General features: G+C 46.8%; 1 protein-coding gene across 3 annotated transcripts in view; it reads left to right on the plus strand.

Annotated features, from left to right (window-relative positions):
* The window catches only part of THAP4 (THAP domain containing 4), a 38,872-nt gene extending 25,029 nt beyond the window's left edge, over positions 1 to 13,843 (plus strand). For all 3 annotated transcript variants that reach the window (XM_075340849.1, XM_075340848.1, XM_075340850.1), the window contains one exon: positions 13,650 to 13,843. In XM_075340849.1, coding sequence (XP_075196964.1) covers positions 13,650 to 13,769 — 120 coding nt within the window. In that variant the 3' untranslated portion in view covers positions 13,770 to 13,843. The remainder of the gene's footprint in view (positions 1 to 13,649) is intronic.
* The last annotated feature ends 5,279 nt before the right edge of the window (positions 13,844 to 19,122 follow it).

Raw genomic sequence — 19,122 nt, forward strand, 5'->3', positions numbered from 1 at the left:
AAATTAGTTAGATAACCAAGAACCATACAACACTGCATATATAACGGGATGGTATATGAGGTACGGTATATGGGTGGTAGGATTGAACCTTTTAACTTATAGATTGGGTCCCTTATGCCACTCAGGTCAAATCTTCATTTATTTCACGTCTATGCGTGCATGCAGAATTTTCTTATTTCTTTTTTTTTTTTTTTTATTCATTACTATTCTTATTATTATTTAGTTATATTTATTTTCACATACCGTATTTTTCGCTTTATAAGAGGCACCTGATTATAAAACACACCCCCAAATTTGGTGAAGGAAAAGAGAATTTATTTTTTTTTTAATGTTAAATGGGGTCCATCTTATAATGCCAGTTTCCGTCTAACAAATCATATAGGGTGTGAGACTGTGACCGGGGTTATCTATGATGGCCGGTATGTCTCACCCCGGTTGTGCTCACTCCATGATAGAAAATAACTCCACTCCAGGGTTAATCCTGTTTCCCTACAGGTTTAAGGAAGGGTTAAAAGGAAACAGGAACGAGGGCAGGTGTGCCGGGTGTGAGGGAGTGATCACATCTCCCTGAGTTCTCTGCCGGAAAGGCACATATGTACTATTATGGACTTTGCTTTGGATAATAAACCGTGTGCTGTGAACCTTGGTGCCTGGATCCCGTGTCTTCTGCAGCGCAGCCGACGACGCTACCTCAAATATGGTGGAGAATGCGGGCATGCCAGCCCGGTGAGGTGTAGCATCCATCCCTGGTGACCCAGCAGCGCATGTCCTGGATTCGAGCGGCTATACTACAGCCCAAACCCGGCGACGCCATGGAGGACATACTAAAGCATTTGGCTCAGGCTAATGCACAGCAGCAGCAGACCAATGCACACATACTCCAATCCTTGAAATCGCAGGAACAAAGACACCAAGAACACATGGTTCTCCTGGCCAAGTCGATCCGTGCCGGACCGGCAGCAACAACCCCGGGATCGGGTGACGACGGCAGCGTCCGGAAAGCGGTGAGACAAGCGTTGCAAAAGATGACCCCGGGGGATGATGTGGAAGCGTTCCTAGCGGTGTTTGAGTGGGTGGCCGAGCGGGAAAAACTGCCGACCCCCCCAGTGGGCTGAGGTATTGTCGCCCTATCTGACGGGGGAGCCCCAAAAAGCGTACCTGGACCTCTGTACCGAGGACGCCTTAGAATATGCGACCCTGAAAGCCGAAATACTTGCTCGGATGGGGGTGAATACCTATGTACGGGCTCAGCGGGTAAATCAGTGGTTCTATGAGGAAGCCAAACCCGTACGCTCACAGGCCTATGACTTGTTGCATCTCGTAAAAAAGTGGTTGCAGCCTGACACTCTGAGCCCGGCGCAAATGGTGGAAAGGGTAGTTGTTGATCGTTTTGTGCGCACCTTACCCGTCACCATTCAACGGTGGGTAGGACAGGGCGACCCAAGTACCCTGGACCAATTAGTGGGCCTGGTAGAGCGGCATGTGGCTACGCAGGACTTGATACGGGACACTGAGACTTTGCGTACCGCCCGTCGGTCCGGCCCCTCCAAGCCTAGGGCCAAGGAGCCACCGCTGACACCGGTGCGGGAGTCCGCTACCGTCCCGTCTGAGGCCGCACCCTCCGTCCCTGAGGTCCGGAAAACTATGTACCCTAAACGACAACTCGTCAAGGGGGTGTCCTTCCCTATTAGATGTTGGCGGTGCCAGCGGGTGGGACATATGGAAGCCCAGTGTCCACTCACCACGGAGCCCATGGATTGTGGGGTTACCCGGCGGGGTTCAATGTATGCTCAGGTGGTGTGTACCGCTGACCTGGTCTACCCAGAGACTGAGCCCCACTTGTGCCAAATACAGGTGAATGGATGTCCGGTTACAGGCTTGTTGGATTCCGGAAGCTTAGTGACCCTTGTGCGATCAACCCTAAAGTAAAGGCCACAGGACGTACCGTGGGGGTGGTTTGCATACATGGGGACCGCCGAGACTATCCCACGGGGATAGTCACCATCACAGCACCTTGCGGTCAGGTGCAACATGAGGTGGGACTTATTAATACTCTTCCCTATGATGTGATCCTAGGAAGGGATCTGCCCTATTTTTGGACTTTATGGAAGGGACCTCCTAAGTCTCCTCAGATATTGGTCAGTCCAGGACCTGAGCCCTACAATCCTGAATCCGGGACGCCTGCCGTAGGGGTCCCCATGATAGGGACAGAATGTGAACCTGATAGGTCGCCCCTAGAGGTATTGGCAGGAGAGGCTGAGACGGTCGAGCCCATCCCGGAGTTGGAGGCGTCCCCGGATACGTTTGGGACAGCCCAACTCCAGGACCCTACATTAATACATGCCCGGAGTCGGGTGACAGTAGTTGACGGGGTGGCACAGCTGCCCGGTGCCCAGGTAAGGTACCCCCATTTCGCTCTTAAGCAGGATTTACTCTACCGGGTAGATGAAGTACGGGGCGTAGGGGTAGAGCTGTTGGTGGTACCCCAGCCGTATCGCCGGCGGGTCCTCGACTTGGCTCATAAACACCTGATGAGTGGTCACCTAGGGGTCAAGAAAACGCAGGAGCGAATATTGCAAAGGTTCTATTGGCCCGGGGTCTTTGGGGAGGTAAAACGGTTCTGCGAAACCTGCCCGGAGTGTCAGCTTACCGCACCCCTGACCCACTTTCGCAGTCCGTTGGTACCGTTACCCATTATAGAAGTCCCTTTTGAACGGATAGGGATGGATCTGGTGGGGCCCCTCGTAAAGTCTGCTCGAGGGCACCAGCATATCCTAGTGATCGTTGACTATGCCACCCGGTATCCAGAGGCGATACCTCTCCGACATACTGCGGCGAAGCTTATAGCTCGGGAGTTATTTGCTGTGTTCTGCCGGGTGGGGTTGCCCAAGGAGATCCTTACGGATCAGGGGACCCCATTCATGTCTAAAGTGACCAAAGAGCTATGCCGGCTACTCCAGATCAAGCAGTTGCGTACGTCTGTGTATCATCCTCAAACGGACGGTTTAGTGGAGCGATTCAATAAAACCCTGAAAACCATGCTCAAAAGGGTGATTTCCAAAGACGGGAAAGACTGGGATATGATGCTTCCCTATTTGATGTTTGCCATACGAGAGGTGCCACAGGCATCCACGGGGTTTTCGCCTTTTGAATTGTTATACGGGCGACATCCCCGGGGATTGTTGGACCTGGCAAAAGAAACATGGGAGCAGGAGCCCACCCCCCATAAAAGTGTGATTGAACACATTTTAGGAATGCAGAACCGCATAAGCGCGGTCATGCCAATTGTGAAGGAGCATTTACAGGAGGCTCAGGCCGCGCAAAGCGGCCGCTACAATAGACAAGCCACCGTGCGGACCTTTAAACCCGGGGATCGGGTGTTGGTATTGATCCCCACGGCGGAGAGTAAATTCCTGGCTCAGTGGCAAGGCCCCTACGAGATAAAGGAAAGAGTCGGGGTGGTCAACTATAAGGTATTGCAGCCCGGTAGGCGGAAACCTGAACAATTATACCATGTCAACCTATTAAAACCTTGGCAGGAACGGGAAAGCCTGATGGTTGATTTTCCCCCGTCCCCCTCCTCTTCGGGTCGTTCAAACCCGGCTCCAGCAACCTCCGGAAAGGACGAACCGGAAGTAAGGATTGGAGAAGCCCTCACCAAGCAACAGAGGCGAGAGGCTAGACGGCTGGTTCAACAGAACCCCGATGTCTTCTCCGAGTTGCCGGGTAGGACCAGTCTGATACGACATGACATTGTCACCGAGCCTCACCTGAAGGTACGCCTGAAGTCATACCGGGTGCCGGAGGCTCGAAGACAAGCCATATCAGAGGAAGTGAAGACAATGCTACGCCTGGGGGTCATCGAAAAATCCCGGAGTGAATGGGCTAGTCCTATTGTCCTAATACCAAAACCCGATGGCTCCTTAAGGTTCTGCAATGACTTTAGGAGATTGAACGAAATATCCAAGTTCGATCTCTACCCCATGCCCCGGGTGGATGAGCTGATTGATAGGCTGGGACAGGCGCGATATTTTACCACGCTCGACCTGACCAAGGGGTACTGGCAGGTGCCCCTGACGGAGTCCGCCAAGGAGAAAACCGCTTTTGTTACGCCGGAGGGTCTCTTCCACTATGTTGTCTTGCCTTTTGGGTTACATGGCGCTCCGGCCACGTTCCAGAGGTTGATGGACTTAGTGCTGGAACCCCACCAGGCGTATGCATCAGCGTACCTTGATGACATCATTATTTACAGCTCCGATTGGCAGACCCACTTGGAACAGGTACAAGCGGTGGTGGACGCGCTTCGAACAGCCGGATTGACAGCCAATCCCAAGAAATGTGCGTTGGGACTCACGGAAGCCCGCTACTTGGGCTACGTAATAGGCCAAGGAGTGATTAAGCCCCAAATTAACAAGGTTGAGGCGATCCAGAAGTGGCCTAGACCCCTGACCACGAAGCAGGTTAGGGCCTTTCTGGGTATCGTGGGGTACTACAGGAGGTTTGTAAAAGATTTTGCGGGACTATCAGCCCCCTTGACGGACCTTCTCAAAGGCAAGAAGTCCGTCATGGTGCGTTGGACTCCGCAGGCCGAGGACTCCTTCCGGGTCCTGAAGGGGGTCCTGTGCGGACAGCCCGTTCTTGTAAACCCTGATTTCCGGAAGGAGTTCATAGTACAGACTGACGCCTCGGAGGTCGGCCTGGGGGCAGTGCTGTCTCAGGTGGTTCAGGGGGAGGAACACCCCGTCACCTTCTTAAGTAGGAAGCTCACCCCTCCCGAGCGGAATTATAGCGTAGTGGAGAAGGAGTGCCTGGCGATCAAGTGGGCCTTGGAGTCCCTTCGCTATTACCTGCTGGGACGTCAGTTTCGCTTGGTGACGGATCACTCTCCACTGGTCTGGATGAGGTCCGCCAAGGAACGGAATGCCCGGGTTACCCGGTGGTTCCTTTCACTGCAGAACTTCCGGTTTACGGTTGAACACCGGGCCGGTAGGTTGCAGGGCAACGCCGATGCCTTGTCCCGCGGCCCGTGTTTGATGGCAGGAGTTCAACCCCGCACGCTTGAACTGAGGGGGGGGGTATGTGAGACTGTGACCGGGGTTATCTATGACGGCCGGTATGTCTCACCCCGGTTGTGCTCACTCCATGATAGAAAATAACTCCACTCCAGGGTTAATCCTGTTTCCCTACAGGTTTAAGGAAGGGTTAAAAGGAAACAGGAACGAGGGCAGGTGTGCCGGGTGTGAGGGAGTGATCACATCTCCCTGAGTTCTCTGCCGGAAAGGCACATATGTACTATTATGGACTTTGCTTTGGATAATAAACCGTGTGCTGTGAACCTTGGTGCCTGGATCCCGTGTCTTCTGCAGCGCAGCCGACGACGCTACCTCACAAGGGTATATGTCCCTCGTAGCCCCCCCATCCTAAAATTAGCCCCCTTAATCTGGATATGGCCCCCTTATATTGAATATAGCCCCCTTCTGCTGGAACACGTTCCCCTGTGCTGCCTATGGCCCCCTATAGATTGCACACGTTCCCTGTGCTGCCTATGGCCCCCTATGGATTGTACACATTCCCCTGTGCTGCCAATGCCCCCCTATGGATTGCACATATTCCCCTGTGCTGCCTATGGCCCCCTATGGATTGCACACGTCTCCCTGTGCTGCCCATGGCCCCTATAGATCGCACAAGTCCCCCCTGTGTTAGATATCGCCCCCATGCTGCTGCCCATAGGAAAATAAAACACACTTTCCTGACCTCCTCCAGCGCTGATCTCCCTCCGTGCTTCTGTTCCTCCATTTCCTGTTTCTTGGTGCCGGTCATGTGATCAGCACAGCAGAGTGAGATCATTGCTGCGTGCCTGATCACAGTGGAAGCAGGGACACCGGGGAGAAACGCTGGAGGGGGTAAGTAAAGCTTTTTTATTTTAGGATGAGCAGCAGCATGGGGGTCATATCTAACACAGGAGGGGCATGTGCCATCACAGGGAGCGCAGGCACATATAATATGCACCGCTCCCCCATCCCGTCACTGCGGTGCGGTTTCAGCACCACGGTGATGGACAGCGGCTGTGCATATTATATGAGCAGGAGCAGGAGATCTAATGCTGCCGCCCACAGCGTTCACCTGCCCCCCACCTCCCCTGAACCCTGCAGAGTGTGTTTGTGTGTGTGTGTGTGTGTATATATATATATATATATATATACAGTTAGGTCCAGAAATATTTGGACAGTGACACAATTTTCGCGAGTTGGGCTCTGCATGCCACCACATTGGATTTGAAATGAAACCTCTACAACAGAATTCAAGTGCAGATTGTAACGTTTAATTTGAAGGTTTGAACAAAAATATCTGATAGAAATTGTAGGAATTGTACACATTTCTTTACAAACACTCCACATTTTGGGAGGTCAAAAGTAATTGGACAAATAAACCAAACCCAAACAAAATATTTTTATTTTTAATATTTTGTTGCGAATCCTTTGGAGGCAATCACTGCCTTAAGTCTGGAACCCTTGGACATCACCAAATGCTGGGTTTCCTCCTTCTTAATGCTTTGCCAGGCCTTTACAGCCGCAGCCTTCAGGTCTTGCTTGTTTGTGGGTCTTTCCGTCTTAAGTCTGGATTTGAGCAAGTGAAATGCATGCTCAATTGGGTTAAGATCTGGTGATTGACTTGGCCATTGCAGAATGTTCCACTTTTTTGCACTCATGAACTCCTGGGTAGCTTTGGCTGTATGCTTGGGGTCATTGTCCATCTGTACTATGAAGCGCCGTCCGATCAACTTTGCGGCACTTGGCTGAATCTGGGCTGAAAGTATATCCCGGTACACTTCAGAATTCATCTGGCTACTCTTGTCTGCTGTTATGTCATCAATAAACACAAGTAACCCAGTGCCATTGAAAGCCATGCATGCCCATGCCATCACGTTGCCTCCACCATGTTTTACAGAGGATGTGGTGTGCCTTGGATCATGTGCCGTTCCCTTTCTTCTCCAAACTTTTTTCTTCCCATCATTCTGGTACAGGTTGATCTTTGTCTCATCTGTCCATAGAATACTTTTCCAGAACTGAGCTGGCTTCATGAGGTGTTTTTCAGCAAATTTAACTCTGGCCTGTCTATTTTTGGAATTGATGAATGGTTTGCATCTAGATGTGAACCCTTTGTATTTACTTTCATGGAGTTTTCTCTTTACTGTTGACTTAGAGACAGATACACCTACTTCACTGAGAGTGTTCTGGACTTCAGTTGATGTTGTGAACGGGTTCTTCTTCACCAAAGAAAGTATGCGGCGATCATCCACCACTGTTGTCATCTGTGGACGCACAGGCCTTTTTGAGTTCCCAAGCTCACCAGTCAATTCCTTTTTTCTCAGAATGTACCCGACTGTGGATTTTGCTACTCCAAGCATGTCTGCTATCTCTCTGATGGATTTTTTCTTTTTTTTCAGCCTCAGGATGTTCTGCTTCACCTCAATTGAGAGTTCCTTAGACCGCATGTTGTCTGGTCACAGCAACAGCTTCCAAATGCAAAACCACACACGTGTAATCAACCCCAGACCTTTTAACTACTTCATTGATTACAGGTTAACGAGGGAGACGCCTTCAGAGTTAATTGCAGCCCTTAGAGTCCCTTGTCCAATTACTTTTGGTCCCTTGAAAAAGAGGAGGTTATGCATTACAGAGCTATGATTCCTAAACCCTTTCTCCGATTTGGATGTGAAAACTCTCATATTGCAGCTGGGAGTGTGCACTTTCAGCCCATATTATATAATAATTGTATTTCTGAACATGTTTTTGTAAACAGCTAAAATAACAAAACTTGTGTCACTGTCCAAATATTTCTGGACCTAACTGTATATATATATATACCCCCCCCCCGTATATTCGGCTTATAAGACGCACCCCCTACTTTCCCCCAAAATTTGGGGGAACAAAAGTGCGTCATATAAAGCGAAAAATTCATCATTTTTTTAAATTTATTTTATTCTTTTTCATTTTTGATATTCTATTTTTTTTTTTTTTAAATTTATTCTTCACTTAACAATCTTCTACTTAATTCAGTTACCTGCACGCCACATAAAAAAAATGTGTTTATTAATATTGTACAGTGGCATGCAAAAGTTTGGGCACCCCTGGTCAAAATTACTGTTATTGTAAACAATTAAGTAAGTTGAAGATGAAATGATCACTAAAAGGCATACAGTTAAGGATGACACATTTCCTTTTGTATTTTAGGCAAAAAAAAAGTTAATCTTTTCAGTCGGCCCATTTTTCTTTTTTGTTAATTTTAAATTGTTAAAGTTTGGACACCCTGCATTCTTAGTACCTAACAGCACTCTCTGACAAGTACCACAGCTTGTAAACGCCTTTTGTAGCTAGCCAAGAGTCTTTCAATTCTTGTTTGCGAGATTTCATTCATTCTTCCTTGGAAAAGTCTTCCAGTTCTGTGAGATTCCTGGATCGTCTTGCATGCACACTGCTCTTTTGAGGTCAGCCACAAATTAGGGGACTGTGAAAACTTGTGTTTAGGATCATTATCTAATTTTAGAAGCTATCCTCTTTTCAGTTTCAGCTCTTTTGTAAAGATAGTGTTATGTTGGCATCAAGAATTTCATTGAATCCATTCTTCCTTCTACCTGTGAAATGTTCCCCATTCCATTGCCGGTAACACAACCCCAAAGCATGATTGAGCCATCCCCACGCTTAATGGTTGGCGATATATTATTTTCCTGTAATTCTGTGTCCTTTTCTCTCCACACATCCCTTTGATCATTGTGGCCAAAGAGTTCTATTCTAACCTCATTGGTCTACAGGACTTGTTTCCAAAAGGCATCGGGCTTGTTTAGATGTTCTTTTGCATACTTCTGACACTGAATTTTATGCTGAAGACGCAGAAGAGGTTTTCTTCTGATGACCCTTCCTTGATGGCCATATTTGTACAGGTGTCTCTGAACAGTAGAACAATGTACCACAACTCCAGAGTCTAGGTCTATTTAAAAAACTTACAAGACAAAACAATCACTGATCTTGGGGAGACCAGCCAGAGAAAACCCTGCTGGCAGCTAGCAAAGGCGCTCAACACAGTGAAATCCTAGGTGCATTGCCCCCTGGGAAGTATACAAATCAAAAAAGTCCCCGAGCCTCTTGTTAGGAGTCTCGACATGGAAAATAGCCAGATATCCCTCCAGGAAGGACCTAGCCAAGCAGTGGCTCTTTTTAGGAGACCACCATAACCACCATATTAACACTAGAAGTCCCAGGAATTTCGAGCTCCATAGGGTTCCAATGGTAGAAATGTTAAATAACCCCTCTCTGGGACTTCTAGTGTTAAGTGGCCCTTTTAGTCAATATCCAACTCTTGACGAGTTTAAGATATGACAAGGGACATACCAAGGCCAGGTATCCATCCACAGACTCCCCGAGATCATTGATTGTTTTGTCTTGCTGGTCTACTAGGAATTGCTCCCACCTAGCCAGAATCCTACTCCACACTGATGAGGGGCAATACCCCGAAACAGCTGTCTGTGGATGGATACCTGGCCTTGGTATTTTCCTTGTCATGTCTTTAAACTTGTCAAGAGTTGGATATTGACTAAAAGGGTCATTTAATATGGTAGTTATGGTGGTCTCCTAAAAAGAGCCACTCCTTGGCTAGGTCTTTCCCGGAGGGATACCTGGCTATTTTCTCTGTCGAGATTCCTAACAGAGGCTCCCCGGACCTTTTTGATTTGCATACTTCCCAGGGGGCAATGCTCCTAGGATTTCACTGTGTTGAGCGCCTTTGCTGGCTGCCGGCAGTTTTTTCTCTGGCTGGTCTCCCCGAGATCAGTGATTGTTTTGTCTTGTTGGTCTACTAGGCATTGTTCCCACCTAGCCAGAATCCTACTCCACACTGATGAGGGGCAATACCCCGAAACAGCTATCTGTGGTTAGATACCTGGCCTTGGTAATTCCCTTGTCATGTCTTTAAACTCGTCAAGAGTTGGATATTGACTAAAAGGGTCACTTAATATGATGGCTATAGTGGTCTCCTAAAAAGAGCTACTCCTGGGCTAGGTCCTTCCCGGAGGGATATCTGGCTATTTTCTGTGTCGAGACTCCTAACAGAGGCTCCACGGACCTTTTTTGATTTGCATTTTTGTAGTTTGGTGAGCATAAGGGAGATTTCCCCTGTCAAACTTGATTATTTGCACTTTCATATTTTTTGTGTTCTTTTTGGTATTTTGTCTCTCCCATTATTTACAAGAGTACCTGATATAGTGGGGGTGAGATTGTTTGACCTCCAGGGCCATTTTTACTATCAGGAGATTTGTTTTTTGTACTGACCGCAATTGCGTTCCTTTTCTCTCCTTTGTATCTAGGTAGTCGGGCCTCGCCTTTGCCTCTATTTTTCCTATGTATTGTGTTTTCCTACATCACCGTAATGTCTATATGTCGGGGGCTGGCTATCCCTTTGGGGACTTCTCTGAGGCAAGGTAGATTTCCTCATTTCTATCTGTGAGATGTAGCTAGTTTCTCCGGCTGTAGGAGATTGCGGTCAGCTCAGGTTCCAACTACTCTTGTTTTTCTTGGTCTTTTTCTACTAATGGGAGTTTTTTGTAATCTTCCATGGTTACCGGATCATAACAGGCAGTGTTTTTCCATCTTTTTTGTTTGGTGCACACTACATCTGATTATGCTGTTGTTACCCTCGGTGTGAGCTGTTCAAAAAGTGCAAGCAGCTTGCACCAAGCGTATGAGCACCAAGCAATGCTCGCTCGAGTGGTTTGCATGCGTACAGCACCCGATCTCCGAATCCGAACTCTGTTTTTTTTTTCTTTTTGGGGGGGGGGTATGTGTTTGGCACACCAAACCTCGGGTTTGCTTATCTCTAATCGTGAATTCTTGGAAGGTCTGGAATTCCCTTCAATATCTGGTTCATTACAAGGGATACGGACCGAAGGAGAGATCCTGGGTTCCGGCTTGTTCTATAAGGGCCGATTGTTTGCCAGGGCCTTTATTGTAGGTTTCCTGGAAAACGTGGGGTTTGGTAGCCCCAAGAAGTAGAGAAACTGTCACGACGGCTCTGCTCAGTGCGGCCAGAAAGCAATGAGTGACTGTCTGCTGTAACTATGGAATCAAGGCGTCCTGAGATGTCAGTTTGGTAAGTGACATCTCAGTCATCCATTCGGATACCCTAGTGTGGTGAGCTGTCGGTGAGTTGAATGACAGCTTAGTCGTCCAATCTGACTTTGGGTGGTGCTGGGTTATTTAGGGTATTTTGTTCCCAGTAATTGCACAGCTACTTAGCTGAGCAGTTTCTCCCTAGACTCTGCCAGTCGTAGCATTATGTTATATTGGTGCTGTTGACCTGCATTCCTGTACTCTATTAGTTCTGATTATTGCTGCCTGACCTTGGACCTCCTCTAACCACCTGTTTGCCTTGACCTTTTGCTCTGTTCTCCTCCTGGTATTTTGACCCCAGACCGTGACTTGACTACCCCTCTGTGTACTGCTTGTATCCATAAGCTCTCCTGGTATGTAACCTCATCTGACTACCCTGCCTCTCGGCTTGCTCGTCACTAAGTGACTAGTGTCATATTCCCCCTCTCTAATATTTCCGTAGAATCTAGTCCCTCCTATTCATCTGTTTTAGACATATACTGGCTGATGAACAGATCACACAGCATTATTTGAAAACTCCTATTTATTATAATAATGGCTGGACGATACACAACAAGCACGTTCTGCTTATTGTGTCCCCCCCATTTTATAGATTGTGAGCAGGGCCCTCCTGTAACTGGTGAACTCTGTGTTACTTTGTAATGTCTTTATTGTCTGCACATGTCCCTGCTTAATTGTAAATTGCTGTGAAATATGTTGGTGCTATAGAATATTTGTTATTATGATTATTATTATTATTATTATTTAACACCCTTCAGACTTTTTGGGACATCTGTAAAAATGACTGAAGAACAAAATTGATCTTGGTGTATTGATGAAATAGGACTTTACTGGAGCCAAATATTGAGGTCACAAAGTGAAGTAGTTGGTGTTGGTGAAACCTTCCACATTTTGGTAGTTGGCACTTTGGGGAGTGGTGGGCTGGGTACTCTAAAATTTCTACTAGCATCCTCTCTTGCTTCTTTGTATGTCCGTTCACTATGAGCTTTCCGATGACATACTATACAAATGCGCACTGAAAATTGCAAAATACAGCATGTTAAATGTTAATAATTTTTTAAATCCCTCGCATAATAGACTTTTTTAGGCTATGTGCGCACGCTGCGGATTTACCATAGATTTTGCCATGGATTTTCTGCAGAAAATGTGTCTATCATTCCCTAGCAAATCCTATGGGTTTTAAAAAATGCTGTGCGCACACTGCGTTTTTTGATACCTGCGGATTTACCCGCGGATTTTCCGATGCGGAATTAATGAGCATGTCACTTCTTTTTAGGTACCTGCGGTTTTTGTCATAGATAATGGTAAAAATCTGCAGTGACCAACCTGCGGAAAATCCGCGGTAAATCCGCAGGAAACCGCTGTAAAACCGCATGCGGATTTCGCTGCAGTTTTCGTGCGTTTTTGTTACCGCGGGGACTGTTTAAGAGGGTCCGGATTTTCCTTAAGAAAAAGTCACTTTCTAGTGTACACATAGCCTAAAAGGCCCTTTACACGATCCGACTTCGCTAACGATATATCGTCGGGGTCACGGTGTTTGTGACGCACATACGGCGCCGTTAGCGACATCGCAGCGTGTGACAGGCAGGAACGACCTTAAACAATCGCAAAAGAGACAAAAATCGTTGGTATATGAGAGGTCGTTCATTTACCAAAGATCGTTGTCTCGTACGTAGCGAGGTTGTTCATCGTTCCTGCGGCAGCACACATCGCTATGTGTGACACCGCAGGAGCGACGATCATCTCCTTACCTCCGTCCACCGGCAATGAGGAAGGAAGGAGGGGGGTGGCATGTTCCAGCCGCTCATTTCCGCCCCTCCTCTGCTATTGGGCAGCCGTTTTGTGACGTCACTGTGACGCCGCACGAACCTCCCCCTTGAAGGAGGGATTGTTCGGCGGTCACAGCGACGTCGCGGAACAGGTTTGTGCGTGTGACGCTGCCGTTAGCGATATTGTTCGCTACGGTAGAGATCACAACATATCGCACCAACGACGGGGGGCGGGTGCTAACGCTCGCGACATCGCTAGCGATGTCGCAGCGTGTAAAGCACCCTTAAGAGTGGTAAAATCTATGTACAACATAAGTAGAGAGCTCCTGGACGTGCTGAAGATTTGCACATCATACATAGTGGATCTTTGGCACCATCTCCAAACTTTCCACTAAATTTCGGGAAGCAGGAGTACATAGGAGATGAGCTGGAATAGGGAGAACAAGAGTAACTAGATTATTCAGGTATATGTTAGACATAGCAAAAGATTGGACTGTTATGGATGCAGCATTATATGCAGAATCCTGACAGAGGGGTGCATTGACATGATGTATAAACTTTACACAGTATTTACCAATTCTTTTCTCAGGTCTTCTCCTCATACGTACATGGCGTGATTTTGCTGCTTGGATTATATTTACCAAACCGTAGATAGACATGGTATAATTTTCATGGATGCCTTTTCTTCCCGTGACGCTGTGACTCCTTTTCCTTGCAGATCTCCCGTACCTTCCGCCTGACCGCTGAAGGGAGGCTGGAGCAGACGGTCTCCATGGCAACCAGCACGCAGGTTATGGCTCCACACTTACGAGTTACATACAAGAAAGTGACCTCCTAACACTGTGCTGACATGATGCTGAAGTAGTGCCTGTACTGATTACATTACTTGAATAAATGTTACGCTGTAATAAATGCCTTGGGGGTATTTCCTCATCATGTGTGGAATTATTTTTCCTATGACACCATTTTTCCAGAAAAATCCTGCTTTTATCACCACGTTACAATTAAATCTATATCAATGATAAACTAAATTTGCCTTGTTGACCTCAGCAACCAATCGCAGTGTAACTTCCATATATCCACTGTAGTTTAGGAGATGAAAGCCAAGTTCTGATTGGTTGCTATGGGCAACAACGCTAACTTTTTTTTTTAGAAATTTTGTGCACACTTACTAACATGAAAATTGCCACAATCGTAACATCTACGCTCCTTCAAGTACCTACTTTTTGTTGAGGTTTACATAAGCCCATCACTTTTGCTGAACAGATCTTAGTCATTTTATTCTCATCACAAGCGATATTGCAATGATGGGTAACACCTTCTATATGGGCAGCACATGGTCTGTTCCTCACAATGGGTTATGGACACTGCCTCATGCCTTTCCAGCACTATGACCTCTGCACAGCCCTCTGCTATACAGTTCTCTATGACCATTATCTATGAACTGGTGTGTAGTGTTGCGGCTCAAGGAAGATGGCCAACAATAGTCAGCCAGTTCAAGCACAGGCTGTGCACATTTTCCTGTTTATGTGGACATGTGGCTTAAAGCACAACTCCAGTGTTAATTTTTTTACTTTACAACTGGAGTGGTGCCCCCTGGTCTTAGGGCTCGATCACACTGGTGTATATTCTCTCATGCCAGAGAATCAGGCCTATTATGCTAATGACACTCCAATGAAACACTGCTGCACGCGTGAGCCAAGTGTCATTTTACTGTGATCTGATTCTCTTGCATGTGAGTATCAGAGCATGTGAGCTCCATGTCCAATCAGCACCAACTTTGGTTTCCCTGCCTTTGGACAAACTAGTCCCGGGATGTGTGTGGTGATGATGGGGGCGTTAGTGCTGGGGTGTGTGCGGTGATGATGGGGCGGTAGTGCTGGGGTGTGTGCGGTGATGATGGGGGCGGTAGTGCCGGAGTGTGTGCAGTGATGATGGGGGCGGTAGTGCTGGGGTGTGTGCGGTGATGATGGGGGCGGTAGTGCTGGGGTGTCTGCGGTGATGATGGGGGTGGTAGTGCCGGGGTGTGTGTGGTGATGATGGGGGCGGTAGTGCTGGGGTGTGTGCAGTGATTATGGGTGCGGTAGTGCCGGGGTGTGTGCGGTGATGATGGGCGCAGTAGTGCAGGCGTGTGTGCGGTGATGATGGGTACGGTAGTGCCGGTGTGTGCGGTGATGAGGAGGGCGGTAGTGCCGGTGTGCGCGGTGATAAGGGGGGCGGTAGTGGCAGTGTGTGCAGTGATGATGGGGGCTCTCTCGGCTAAAGAAAACTAACGCAACGTGTTATTTCACAAGAATCCGTTGCCTTTATTATCACACTATTTACAACACATCCGTCACATGTCATACAACGCATTGTGACGGATGCCAAACGACGCAAGTGTGAAAGTATTCTAATTTAATCAACAGGAAGGGAGCAATGCAGCTGCTGTTCACTTCCTGTTGATTGCTCCTGTGTCCGAAGGTGGAGAAACACAAGCCAGCACTAATTGGATGCAAGCCTCACGTGACATCACAATGTCATGTGACCCCGGGCATTGCTGGATTCGCGCTGCCCGCAGAGAGGTGAGTATAGGTCTTTTTATTCCACCTGGGGGAAACCTGTGGAATGAGAAGGGGTTGTCATAATAGTGGATAACCCCTTTAATTTCTCCATCTTCTCCATTATCTGTGTCGACATATCAGACTGCAGCACTCAAGTAATATTAGCGATTTATTGGTATTCATTTTTTTTCTTATACCGAAAAAAAAAAAAGAAAAATGCGCCGGTCATCACTGGACATAGCGCTCACTCCAATGTTCTGCTATCTGATAAAACATCGGATAGTACTTGTACTAGCTATATGTGTGAGTGAACCCTTATACTTGCCCTCCGGTGTTTTCAGTCGTTATCAGCGCAGCTCCCGTTGGTCTCCAGCAGTTTGTGACCTGTTGGCTGCTCTAGTGTGTCATGGAGCGCGCCAGAGGTCACTCTTCCATGTAAGCCTTGTTCTGGTGTCATAAAGATTCATAGGGAGCTGTGACAGAACTTCTGACTTCCGGCCAGTCTGTAGCTGCAGTCACAAGATGGCACCGCAGGATCAGAGCTGTATAGGTAAAAGGTGAAGACGCCAGAAGTGAGTATAAGAGTAGGGTAGGGACCATAGAGTAAACGCTCCATTCCAGCGCTGGAAAAAAAAATCGCTTTCAGTGTTGCCTTAAAAGAACTGCACAGTTTTTATTTTTTTTTTCTTGTTTGGATATTTAAGTACAGTAATTTTGACATCTTATTTTTGTGATATATGAGGTGTCAACCATATTTTTTTTCTGCTAATATCAGATTGAAGATAAGGGAAAATGTGTTTCAGTTTTTTCCATTTTCGTTTGTTTTTCTTAATTTTTGTATTTTTATTTATTTTTTTTTCCACAAAAGACCAGTAAAATACCGTATTTTATTGAATTATAAGACGGACCGCACTATAACGCGCACCTAAAATGTAGATGAGGAAATAGGAAGAAAAAAAATCTTACTGTAAAATTGGAGTTCATCTTGTAGTCTTATGGTCCGTCTTATAAGCCCAATGTAGCTTACAGGAGGCAATGGAGTGGGGTCATAGGAAGCCAGCGGCGGTACAAATGAGGCGGTGCTGCGGGTCCTCGGCTGGAAAGAGGTGGTGTCTCAGTGACGTGAGGCAGGCGCTGTTAATCTCCCAGCGATGGACTTCAGGAAATATGACGCCGTAGGCAGCGCATGCACAGATTGGTAGATTGAGATCTCTGCTCATAGGAAGCCTGCAATGGCACAAGTGAGGTGATGCTGTGGGGCCTGGGCTGGAAAGAAGCGGTGTCAGGGTGACATGATGCAGCTGCCATTAATTTCCCAGCAATGGACTTAGAGATCTCAATCTGCGCATGCACCTGCTCTGGCGCCACTTATATGAAGTCCATCGCGTTTGTCGCTTGGAGAGTAATGGAACCTGCTTCGCGCCGCCAAGACACCTCCCTCTTCCCAGCCCAGGACCCGCAGCTTTCTCACTTGTGGTGCTGCCGGCTTCCTATGACCCACTCCACCGCCCCCGGTAAGTTACATTCAGCTTATAAGATGCACCCCCAGTTATCTATCTTTCTAGCTTTTTTTGACTATATGCAAAATCCATGTTAAAATCGCATGTCTGTGTGTGCTGTCCATGTGCTGCACGTTTTTCACGCACCCATTGACTTGTATTGCCGAACTACGGAGCCACTCGCAGCATGCTGCGATTTACCCTGCACGCATACGTTTTCAAAGATAAAACTACGGTAGCAGATGTACTCTGCTCTATTGGTTAACATTGATGCGAGTGCAATGCGATTTCTTTTTTTTTCTCGCCATGCACTCGCACATTTTATATGCAGATATGACTGAACCCTAATAATAAGGCTATATTCGCATGTTGCTTTTTTCTGTAGCCAACACCTGACCTCTTGGCAGTAAAAAAAAAAAAAGCTGAAGCCAAAAAGCAGGTTTTGCTGCATTTTTTTGCAGCATTTTTCAAGATCCCAAAAATTTGGCTTTGCTTCTACTTTCTAGGCATAAACAATACAAGGTATAGGCCACCAACACATGACATATGTGAAACCAATAAACATTTGAAAAAAAAGAGGGCAAATTGATCAACTTATTTAGGGGAAAATGGGTTTTTTTATGTTTATTAGGCAGGGCATTGTTTACTTTTATCACATATTGTTTGTTTGTTTGTTTTAATGTTTTGTTTATTGAAGCAAAAAGTAAGAATACAAAGTCAACAGAAATCACAGTTTTAACCAATAATATTGCAACTGTATCAAAAGCTTACCAATGTATCTTTGTAACTCGGACTACTTGTAAATTGTCTGAGCTTATCCAAACAACATATTGTTAATTTCAGTATCACTTATTGAACTAAACTGTACTTTAAGTGGGGAGAAATAAAAGGATTGCTTTTATTAAAAAAAAAAAAAAAAAGTTTTTTTTATGTCTGAAAAAATAGTGACTATTCTGAACATAAACCGCTGGATTCATGTATAAAGCATAGCTGTGAACTAAGGTTATATGAATAATGCATTAAAAAAAATAGACAATTGTAATTGTATAAACAGTGGGGGAAGTTGAATTGGTCAGGAATTGTGTACTTTTAGCTTTGCAGATATTTGGCCAAGTATCGCGAGAGTCTGCGGCGGTAACGTCGGTGGCTCTTGCGATACTTGGATTGAGAACTGTTTGGATTACCGGTCTGCAGGCCTGCAGCTGTCTACTTCACCTTAGCTGGCTAGCCAAAATAAGGGGGATCCCACATCGGGTTTTTTTTTTGGAAACTATTGAATTTGGGGCTAAAAACAAGGCTAAACACCCTTTAGTGCCACATGAAAGGCACTTAAGCCCACTTTACACACTACAATATATCTTACGATGTGTCGGCGGGGTCACGTCGTAAGTGACGCACATCTGGCATCGTAAGGTAAATTGTAGTGTGTAACAGCTACGTGCGATTGCGAATGAACGGTAAAACGTTCATCGCATGCACGTCGTTCATTCCTCATGAATTGAACGTCAGGTTGTTCATCGTACCCGGGATAGCACACATCGCAGTGTGTGACACCCCGGGAATGATGAACAGATCTTACCTGCGTCCTGCGGCTCCCGGCCATCAATGCGGAAGGAAGGTGGGCGGGATGTTTACGTCCCGCTCATCTCCGCCCCTCCGCTTCTATTGGCCGGCTGCCGCGTGACGTCGATGTGACGCTGAACGTCCCTCCCACTCCAGGAAGTGGACGTTATCCGCCTACAGCGAGGTCGTATGGACGGGTAAGTACGTGTGACGGGGGTTAATCGTTTGTGCGGCACATTCAATAAAATTGAACGTGCCGCACATACGATGGGGGTGGTTACGATCGCCTACGATATCGTATGCAGACTACCCATCCATCCATTCATCTATCTAGCTTTTGACTGCATGTTAAAACCACATGGCACACGGATGTCACCCGCACGACACATCATCACACGGAGACTAGGTGAGAGGAAAAATGCACTTGCATGATATGCGGAATGACACTTGCACGTCACTCCCGTCTCACTCCAAGACACTTCAGGAGCAACAACGGAGCTACTTTTACACACAGATGTGACTGAACCTTTATACTGAGTCTTTCTATATGGTTGTATATACACTCAATATATCTTGTTTTAAAAAG

This window comes from Anomaloglossus baeobatrachus, chromosome 3, assembly GCF_048569485.1.
Source record: "Anomaloglossus baeobatrachus isolate aAnoBae1 chromosome 3, aAnoBae1.hap1, whole genome shotgun sequence".
Taxonomy (NCBI): Eukaryota; Metazoa; Chordata; class Amphibia; order Anura; family Aromobatidae; genus Anomaloglossus; species Anomaloglossus baeobatrachus.